Source organism: Dreissena polymorpha, chromosome 1, assembly GCF_020536995.1.
Source record: "Dreissena polymorpha isolate Duluth1 chromosome 1, UMN_Dpol_1.0, whole genome shotgun sequence".
In the NCBI taxonomy this organism is placed as follows: domain Eukaryota; kingdom Metazoa; phylum Mollusca; class Bivalvia; order Myida; family Dreissenidae; genus Dreissena; species Dreissena polymorpha.
Genome location: NC_068355.1, coordinates 35,554,905 through 35,566,336, shown reverse-complemented (window position 1 = coordinate 35,566,336; position 11,432 = coordinate 35,554,905). Strand labels below are relative to the sequence as shown.

The following is an 11,432-nucleotide window of genomic DNA, read 5'->3' as shown; positions in this document are numbered from 1 at the left end:
AGAACCTAGGTTCTCTGAAAACCTTGGTTTTTCATGAGAATCTAGGTTCTCATAGACACATAGAACTTAGGTTCTCATGAGAACCTAGGTTCTCATGAGAACCTAGGTTCTCATTCTGAGAACTTAAGTTCTCGTTTGAAAACCTAGGTTCTCATGAGAACCTAGGTTCTCATTCTGAGAACCTAGGTTGTCATGAGAAACCTAGTTTCTTGGGATTATGCGTCGAACCGCTTGGCATATACCCCGGTCCACTGCAGCATCGTGACCGTCTACAACTTTGGGCAGGGGCTGGTGGGCGGGGGAGAGACATGCCGGACCCCGACGCTATGCACGCCCTTGGGCGCGAGTCTGCGCAGCTCTTCAAGCATCAACCGCTACCGAGGGGTTACACCTGCATCCTCGCATTCGACCCAGACTTGAAATCTTATCAGGTAACCGAACAACGAAGTGTGCCCGACTCGCAATTTGATAATGACGTCATCAGTTGACGTCACATAGTTGTTATTTCAACGAAATTCCAAAGTTAACTTTTGTTCAAATGTAAAACAAATCGACGAATATGCATACAATTGAAAAGAAAAGCAATGATGTTCAGCTATACTGAAAACAGATGTTAGCATGGTATTATTTTTATATGCACATCTAATTTCGGGAGGAAAGGGGAGGGCACAACAAGATTATGACGAGCCTCATTCTCGGAGACGGAAAGCTGATATTTATGTTAATGCATAAAAATCGAACCCAGCTAAGCTTATGCAGTCCGCAGCTAATCAGTGACTAAACTTTCCGCTTTTTTGGATTTTATCGTTAAAACGAATTCTCTTCTGTATGAAAATTAAATTTATGCGGAGAGTGTCGTCCCTATTAGCCTTTGCGGACTGCACAGGCTAATCTGAAATGGCACTTTACGCACATGCATTAATCCTAGACTGAGGCCTTAACACGTTTCGGTAAATTGACAAATTAAAAAAAATGCTTCAGATTCGCAAATGTTCGTTGTAGTTATGATATTTGTGCGGAAACATTAATAGTGAACATTTACCATGCTTTAAAATATCCATTATATGCATTGTTTGACGTTTTAAAAACCTGAAAATTATAAAGCGTTGCAACGTGAAACAATTGAATAGTTTGTTCGGGTCGTTATATTTTGTGATACATTGCTTAAAAGGAGTATAAAATTCACTACCCAATGTATGAGCGCGGATTGCCAAATTGTCTATGCGATAGCATTTTACGCTAGGAATCAGTGTTGCGAGCCCAGTTGGGGGTTACTTTTTTCTTTGTTTAATTTTATTATTTTCTTCTACTGGAGATTTTTAGATCCAATGTATAAATTTAGAAATATAAATCATTTAATGACAAACGTCATAACATGCCAAAAATCTGTGAAAAGGCCCCTTTAACATTCTTACCTTACTAAAGCACCATTTCTATTCTCAAAGGGGCGTGCGCAGTGCGGGTCTGGTTCCTCCATGGAAGTTGATAAAGTGGACAGCCGGCCCACTTCCGGTTGGTGTCGGCCCTTTACCGCCGGGCCTGACAGATCGTACATCTCTGCAAAGGTAAATGGTCGGTAATTGAATACAGCCCGTCTTATAGAACATCATAAGATACATATTTTAGCCCTGGGAAAACCGGCCTTAAAGCATGTGCGTAAAGTGTCGTCCCATATTAGCCTGTGCAGTTCGCTGGATGTTCGCTAATTATTTTACTGCCTTTAAACAAAACATGCCATGCAATTAGAAAGTGTCGTCCCAGATTAGCCTGCTCGAACTGTACATGCTTATCATGGACGACACTTGAGTTTACGCGCACAAAAAGCCCCTTTTTTTCCGAGCGGGTTTTATCTTTAGTTACGGTGCAATTTTTAATGAAGTACAATAACACGTCTTAACCTCTTTGATAACTTTTCTTTCAATAATTCTATTAAATTCCTATCAATAGTTTACATTGCCTTTATTTAAAAATAATATTTATGATTGATGTCTATTAACGGTGAGTATACAATTAAGCCGTCACTGTAATTGTCCGTACAATATTTGATAAGACATGACCAAGGTACCTTTTGAACACCTTCGTAAATTTCGTAATTTTAATAATAAATGTGCTTCTATTTATTTTGCTGGTTCGTTTGGGGCACATTTTACAATTGTGTTATGAAGAATCTTTGAATTGCGCAAAGCTTTTGAATTAAAGCACTGAATTAAGTCGTATGCCTGCTTCGCCGTTCCCCTTCAAAAATCGGTGCATACCTTGTAATTTAGACAAACTCGACATGTTCACATTCAGATATGTCACTGGTTCCGAGCATGTTTCAGTTCAAAACATTTCTTATAAAAAACAACAACATGCGATGACGTCATTTTTATCGATTATTATTTTCTGACAAATATTTTTTGTTTCAATAAGTACAGCAAGTACGGCTCTAGACAACTTTAATGACATACGTTATAGGCTGTTGATTGCAAATAATATACATGCATTCTAACCGCTCACAATTTAAAAAAAACACGACAAGCACGAAGCAGCTTTCGATCAGCAAACAGGAAATAACCGCTGCGATTACTTTATTCAGTCTGTAGGATTTGTCGCAATTGATTGAGCGATATATAAAACTAAACATAAAAGCTTACAGATAAATTATACTGTTTAGTGCAGACAATTACAAGTAAATAAATAAAATACTGCAATGTTCATACATTTCATTGTTTTGTATATTTTGACATATCCCAGTTATTATGCAAACTCGACGGTATAACAAACACCAATATACCTTACTTTGTTATCACGATTTTGTGATTATAAAAACTATGTTTGGGGAAGTAAGCTGACATTTCAGCAGCCAATCAGTCCTTTCCAGTACCAAAAGTTACTCGCTCTTGGTTTTCGGCCCAGTACCCTTTTGCTGGACCCGGACTGCGTGCATGACGCCACCAGCCACCATGCGCCGCGATCCCGGAGAGAGAGCCCACAGAAACCGGACGCACATAGCGGGACCGCTGCACGGGGCGCTGTTGATCAGAGATGTAAGTATCACGTGTCATAAGTCAATGTTTGCTGTTCGCTATAAATCTTTCACACGGTATTCTATGGGGTGTTTGTGTATCGTTTGTTCGCTATCAGGTGATCGCCAGATCTATGTTGAGATCACTTTTCTATCCATCGGATGCTAGGCAGGAAATATAACTGCAAAAACAAACTTCCCTTTTTCCCATCCCCGATGAAAATTAACATGCCTCGTTCTTGGAATTCTAGGCCCCATGTAAATCCGCCTAACCTGGATTTTCGTTAAGATGACACTTCATTTTTAACACAAATTTCCTTTAAAGCGGATTGGATTTGCTTAACATAAAAAACAACAACAACCGAATAATTCTAAACCGTTATATAGTCCGTTATATAGTCCAATTAAACTACATTCTGAAAAGAATATATTTAATGAAATTTTTAAAATAAAATTTACAATTTTATTAATAATCGTCAAAAGTAAATAGATGTAATGTTTTAATAAAACCAGTTCCAAGTGAGTGTCAAATGTATCAAATATTAATTACCTTAAACCATTGTTATTATACGAAAATTACCTCTGTGTACGATGACGCCTTGTAATTTCAATAATAATAAATTATCAACTCATGCTTGATGTCGTTATTTTTAACAAAATAAGTTCCACGTGCACGAAAATGTTTTGACAGCTGAGCACAAGAGCTAATCGTAACATTATTTTAAATTAACTGTGGTTATTGTCGGCTCGGTTACTACTCAAATGTACCCCGGGTACTCTTAAGTATACGTAAATGTACCCCGGGTACGGAAAACATACTGAAACGTAACGTTGAATTCTAACGCTAAATTTGTTGTTCTCGGCTATTTTAGTCAAATAAACAATATTCATATTTATGTCAATATCCTGTGAAATGGCATAATTATTATCGAAACTCCAACTCAAAAAAGCATGTTGAGGCAGGTTTTGTTCAAAGAGATGGGTTTTTTTTTCGTATTTTGTAGCGCGTTTTACGACATCGAATTTTGGGCGGGAATAAATTTTCTCAATTGGTCTAAATTTTCCGGATACGTGTTAGTATATTTTCCGTAGCCGGGGTACATTTGGTATACTTATGAGTACCCGGGGTACATTTAAGTAGTATCCGAGCCGAATATGACCAATCGAGCCTTAAAAGAGGAAATGCATTTTTTTCTCTTTTAACGCAAGTATTTGAAATAATCTCACGTTTTTTTCCCACGCGTTACCATTTAATATGTTTGCATCATGTTGATAAATGCCCGCCACTTTAAATCGTATGACCGTTTTTTCTTTAACAATTTAGTTACATATGTATTTTATTTCCTGTTTTGTGTCCCTTAAGCCGGTCCCGCCCTCTCGGTTTCAGTGACGCGGCAACGCCGGATGATCAAGCTTGTCCGGACGCGAATGTAATGCGCAGTGACAACATCGACCGCATCGCCCCCAGTCTGCACATGCGCAGTGACAACATCGACCGGATCGCCCCAAGTCTGCACATGCGCAGTGACAACATCGACCGGATCGCAACAAGTCTACACACGCGCAGTGACACAGCGACCGGATCGCCACAAGTCTGCACATGCGCAGTGACAACATCGACCGGATCGCCCCAAGTCTGCACATGCGCAGTGACAACATCGACCGGATCGCACCAAGTCTGCACACGCGCAGTGACAACATCGACCGGATCGCCCAAAGTCTGCACATATGCAGTGACAACATTGACCGGATCGCCCCTAGTCTGCACATGCGCAGTGACACAAACACCACCCAGTCGGCCGAACGCCGCAGTTTTCAGTTTCCGGAACAACGAAAACGTGTCCCACTCGGAGGTAAAATTGTAAGACTCCACTTGCACGACGCATTGTGTGACATTCTATGTCGACTTTTTTTATTATTTTCGCAAACAACGTAACTTATTTAGAAACTGTACCTTATAAGTTGTGTGATGTTAGTGAATACAACGAATTTAAGTTGTATCTACCAGCTACTGATACTATAACAGACGTTCGATTGGTCATTGTCGGCTCGGATACTACTTACATGTACCCCGGGTACTCATAAGTATACTTACATGTACCCCGGGTACGATAAATAAACTAAAACGTATCCGGGAAATTTAACGCATAATCGGCCGTTGTCGGCTATTTTGTTTTTAAGTATATTTACATTTATGTCAATTGTCTGTAAAATGACCTTTATATTATCGTAACTCATACTCCAAAAGCATGTTCATGCATTTTTTTAAAATATAAGTTTGTTTAAAGGGTCCGTCCAAACATATTTTGTCATGTCATAAATGTATTGAAGCTTGTCAGTAAATGCGTTATATTGATAAATTTAAATATTGGAACTTAAAATCTCCAGTAAAAAAACAAGAATACAATTTAAAAAAAGGAAAAAAGTAATCCTCAACAGGGCTCGAACCACTGACCCCTGGAGTCACGGAGTAAAAAGTCTCCCGCCTAGACCACTCGACCAGCAACGCTCATGATGAAAGCGGATGTATGTTTTACCTATATAAGAAATCCTCGTAGTTTCCCAAAAATCTGTTGGACGGCCCCTTTAAAATAATCGGTAGTGCGTTTTACGACATCGGATTTTGGGCGGGAATCCAACACGGGTACAGTCTAATATCGACCGGGTACGATTAAGTATTTACAATCCCCGGGGTACATGTAAGTATACTTAAGATACCCGGGGTACATGTAAATAGTACCCGAGCCGACAATGATCAATCAACCATAATTGACACTCGATTGGCCAATTTAGACTGTACCCGTGTATTATTCCCGCCCAAATTTCGATGTTGTAAAACGCGCTACGGATTCGAAACAAAATTCTCTTTAAAAAACTCCTTAACATGCTTTTAAGGAAGAAGTGTCGATAATATAGAGGCTATTTTACAGAATATTGACATAAATATGAATATAATTAATTTAAAAAAAATATAGCAGACAACGATCAATTAAGGCTCGATTGGTCATTATAGGCTCGGGTACTACTTACATGTACCCCGGGTACTCTTAAGTATACTTACATGTACCCCGGGTACGGTAAATATACTAAAACGTACCCGGGAAATATGACGTTAAATCGGTCGTTGTCGGTTATTTTTTTTATATTAAATTATATTCACATTTATGTCAATTTTCTGTAAAGTGGCCTCTATATTATCGAAACTCATACCCAAAAAGCATGTTGATGCAGTTTTTATTTAAAGAGAAGTTTGTTTAAGATAATCGGTAGCGCGTTTTACGACATCGGATTTTTTGCGGGAATACAACTCGGGTACAGTCTAATATTAACCGGGTACGTTTAAGTATATTTACCTCACCCGGGGTATATGTAAGTATACTTAAGAGTACCCGGAGTACATGTAAGTAGTACCCGAGCCGACAATGACCAATCGAGCTCAATTAAGCGTAAGAATTCCCGGGCACGTGTTATTTTATTTACCGTACCCGGGGTACATTAAAGTAGTACCAGAGCCGACAATTACCAATCGAGCATAAGTGACACAAATCATAAAATGTATTATAATTGCAAAGACGGACCTTGATGAAATATTTCCGTCGTACTACGTAGATAAAAAATGTCTATAAATAAACTACATATGTACTAGGTAACTACAATTACAACTGTTGCTTCTGCTAGTACTGCTTGTATGACTCATATTAATAACTATTAGAAAAATTAAATAAAGAATGCTTCTACAATAACAATCAGTACAACTTTAATACTACTATTATTGCGTTTAACGCTTTTGCTGCTATTGCTACTTCTACTACATCTACAACTACTACTTATCAAATCACGAACAGGTGCAGTACCTAATACAGACTCAACTCGACGTTCCTGTACGAAGTATCCAGTTCGATCCCCTCGATATCCGGTCGGCGCGACACGGGGTCAACTCCCGCTGGGTCGTCGAATTCTGTACTATAGCGGATATGGCAAAAGCTATACAGCCGGGACTTCAAGTGGGCACGGACCGGCTGGTGTTCTACCCGCATGATGACGTCAGTACACGCGAAATCGCTGCCTATAGAAACTACATGGAGGTTGTTAACGCTCATGCAGTGATAGCGGCGTCTGCTGATAACGCAGTGCGCGGGAAACTTAAAAACGCAGTTTCCAGAGGTCGACGTCACTCACGACCTTAAAGATACTATGAAGATATGAGCTAATTGGAATTGACTTTGAAATCATGTCATTATGCTAATTTGTGTCGTTTGGTATATGTACCATAGCATGTACCAATAATGACGCGATTTTTTGAGTCAGGTTAAGATTCAAAAGGGATAATTTCATAACCGTCATTTTAATTCAACCATCCACATACATTAAGGTACATATACGCTTCCTTTTTTTAGTTTCAGTTTTTGTTTGTTTTAAATACTGTAAATATAATACATGTATTGATAATAATAACTTATAACTTATTGATTCATTTTCCACTTAAAACACAAAATTATATCATGTATATATGAAACAGATTTAGAACAAATATAAATAACTTTCATTTCCAGATATTTTAGTTTAAGGCCCTCTCTTATCAAATAACGTCAGACAAATTTTGTTGTCGGACGTACCAACTGAAACAGACAGACATGATGATGGACAGAGGGTTAGCCTACAGCCACCATTATCAGAATACATTTCTGAACACAAAGTCGTGTGGTTTCGGATCCATACTAACAAAACAATTTATGTGATTTTGTAACATTATATACAATACACAAATATGACAGGACACACATAAATGTAATATTAATACTATAAAACAGCATGTTAAGTATGTCTGCAAAACGAGATTTTGGTACAAAATATATATTCATATCTTATTATGTACCATAATATCTTTTCCTTTGGTATTCAAACTATAAGCCATACATACCAATTTGTTTACACCCTATAAAAATAACAATATATATCACACCATCTACAAAATACTCTTCTCTCATTGGCTGTTTGACGTCACATGATGAACCCATATATTCTATATGGTGTCAGTAGACTATATGGGGCAGTAGAAATATAATAATACTGGTTATATGTTACCATAATTGTTAATTTGATGAGTTGGAAAGTAGTTGGGGTGATATAATTGTTGCAGGGTTAGTTACTGGCCCGATACGGGATAAACGGTTCCGTGGAAAACCTTCGGTCTCGCCCCGAAATGGTTTCCACAGAACCGTATATCCCGTATCAGGTCCGTAACTAACCCTGTAACTACGCCCCGATATGGTTTTCCACAGACCCGTATATCCTGTATCGGGTCAGTACCTAACCCTTTAACTACGCCCCGATATGGTTTTCCACAGAACCGTATATCCCGTATCAGGTCAGTAACCAACACTGTAACTACGCCCCTATATGGTTTTCCACATACTTGTATATCCCGTATCAGGTCAGTAACCAACCCTGTAACTACGCCCCTATATGGTTTTCCACAGACTTGTATATCCCGTATCAGGTCAGTAACCAACCCTGTAACTACGCCCCGATATGGTTTTCCACAGAACTGTTTATCCCGTATCAGGTCAGTAACCAACCCTGTAACTGCGCCCCGATATGGTTTTCCACAGAGCTGCATATCACATATCAGGTCAGTAACTAACCCTTTAACTACGCCCCGATATGGTTTTCCACAGAACCGTTTATCCCGTATCAGGTGTGTAACTATATAACCCTGTAACTACGCCCCGATATGGATTTCCACAGAACCGCATATCCCGTATCAGGTCAGTAACTAACCCTGTAACTACGCCCCGATATGGTTTTCCACAGAACCGTATATCCCGTTTTAGGTGTGTAACTAACCCTGTAACTACGCCCGATATGGTTTTCCACAGAACCGTATATCCCGTAGCGGGTCCGTAACTAACCCTGTAACTACGCCCCGATATGGTTTCCACAGAACCGTATATCCCGAATCGGGTGTGTAACCTACCCTGTAACTACGCCCCGACATGGTTTTCCACATACCCGTATATCCCGTATCGGGTCAGTACCTAACCCTGTAACTACGCCCCGATAGGGTTTTCTACAGAACCGTATATCCCGTATCAGGTGTGTACCTAACCCTGTTACTACGCCCCGATATCGTTTTCCACAGAACCGTATATCCCGTATCAGGTGTGTACCTAACCCTGTTACTACGCCCCTATATGGTTTTCCACAGAACCGTATATCCCGTATCAGGTGTGTACCTAACCCTGTAACTACGCCCCGATTTGGTTTTCCACAGAACCGTATATCCCGTATCAGGTGTGTACCTAACCCTGTAACTACGCCCCGATATGGTTTTCCACAGAACCGTATATCCCGTATCAGGTGTGTACCTAACCCTGTAACTACGCCCCGATATGGTTTTCCGCAGAACCGTATATCCCGTATCGGGTGTGTAACTAACCCTGTAACTACGCCCCGATATGGTTTTCCACAGAACCGTATATCCCGTATCGGATGTGTACCTAACCCCGCCCCGATATTGTTTTCCACAGAACCGTATATCCCGTGTCAGGTGTGTAACTAACCCTGTTACTACGCCCCGATATGGTTTTCCACAGAACCGTATATCCCGTATCAGGTGTGTACCTAACCCTGTAACTACGCCCCGATATGGTTTTCCACAGAACCGTATATCCCGTATCGGATGTGTACCTAACCCTGTAACTACGCCCCGATATGGTTTTCCACAGAACCGTATATCCCGTATCAGGTGTGTAACTAACCTTGTAACTACGCCCCGATATGGTTTTCCACAGAACCGTATATCCCGTATCAGGTGTGTACCTAACCCTGTAACTACGCCCCGATATGGTTTTCCACAGAACCGTATATCCCGTATCGGATGTGTACCTAACCCTGTAACTACGCCCCGATATGGTTTTCCACAGAACCGTATATCCCGTATCAGATGTGTACCTAACCCTGTAACTATTAATACACACTCTGGGAAAACAGGTCTTAATGCATGTGACAAGTGGTTTCCCAGTCAGGATACTTTCCGCGTCAATTGTATCAAAATTAAGACTAAAAATGTTGCCCCTGGTTAGCCTGTACGGACTGCACTGGCTAATCTGGCACTTCACTTTACGCACATGCATCAAGCCCAGTTTTTCCCAGAGCCAGGCGCAAATAAACAATTCAAACTTATCCCTCAACATTGTTTCATTTATAAAATCGTACATTAAAACAAACACAAATAATTACAATCACACTGATAAGAAAAGAACACTAGCTGTGATTATTTGATAAAGTAAAACTCTTTGGTTGCTCACTTGTAAAGATTCCCACATAAAAAGCAATAGATAAAAAAAACACTTGTTGGAAATGGTGAGTTATGCAATTCATTATGAATATAAGTTACCCCATATATTTTACCGCAATGAAGAAAGTGGGCATAATACACATATTGATACAGGAAAGTTTATTTATTTACCTAATTTAAGAAGAGGTAAATTGCTGAATATGTGTTTTATCAATTAAATTAAAATCGCACATTAAGCAAAAATCTAAAGAAAAATATATGGATGAAAATAATACTTATACTTGTATCAAACAGGGCTGGAATAATTTGTATTTTGTAAAAACTACTGAATTGCGGCAAGGTTTAGCATTTGATAATATCTACTATTATCATTCCAAAAAATAATTGCCAAAAGGACGAACAATATACGTGGGTTTCAATTCCTCAAAATGCTCTATACAATATTGATTTTTGGCAATATTTTGGGTTAAATGACATAATGAGAAATAACAACCATAGCAAACCAACTATTTTCTTTACATATCTTACTAGCGTGATTAGTAAATAGCAGAAGCATTAACATGTCATCAACTGTTTAGGTATAAATATATTAATCTTGCTCTGGAAGAAAAGGCGTAATAATGGGTGTGTAAAGCGTCGTGCCATATGAGCCTACGCAGTACGCACAGGCTATTTAGGGACGAAACTTTCCCTAAGACAGGATTTTGCTAAGAGGCTTCCTTACAAAAAAAACTTAACATATATTACGGAATAACTGACACTGCCTTCAAATTCATGTAAGATTCATGTTAATATGTACAAGCTATTGCAATAAATGGAATGTTCATGAACCATATTGGCAAGTCTCTAGCCGCTCGCACAGGTGTTGGGGGCATTGCCTATTCACTAAAACGCTATCAATCACTTTGACAACATGTACAAACAAAAATATGATATATACGATCATATATAATATATCACAATTTCTTTTTGTCATGGTCATAAAAATGCTATTTTATGACATATTGAGAGTGTTTTAATGACTCGGTTACGCGCCAAACACCTGCGTTGGCTTGGTATGGTGAACAAAATACAAAACAAAACAATGATCAGTCAACAAATAATATCCTTAATAAGGGCAAGAAA

At 39.1% G+C, this 11,432-nt stretch overlaps 1 protein-coding gene across 2 annotated transcripts; it reads left to right on the top strand.

Annotated features, from left to right (window-relative positions):
- The first annotated feature begins 1,443 nt into the window (after positions 1 to 1,443).
- Positions 1,444 to 7,404, top strand: LOC127876756 (uncharacterized). Of its 2 annotated transcripts, XM_052422216.1 has the most exons (4): positions 1,444 to 1,565; positions 2,899 to 3,029; positions 4,395 to 4,860; positions 6,853 to 7,404. In XM_052422216.1, the coding sequence occupies exons 3-4, from the start codon at positions 4,441 to 4,443 to the stop codon at positions 7,192 to 7,194; spliced, it is 762 nt and encodes a 253-aa protein (XP_052278176.1). In that variant the 5' UTR covers positions 1,444 to 1,565; positions 2,899 to 3,029; positions 4,395 to 4,440; the 3' UTR covers positions 7,195 to 7,404. The 2 variants fall into 2 exon arrangements, with proteins under 2 accessions (XP_052278176.1, XP_052278166.1); XM_052422206.1 differs by lacking the exon at positions 1,444 to 1,565 and having other exon boundaries at positions 2,678 to 3,029.
- Positions 7,405 to 11,432: the final 4,028 nt, after the last annotated feature.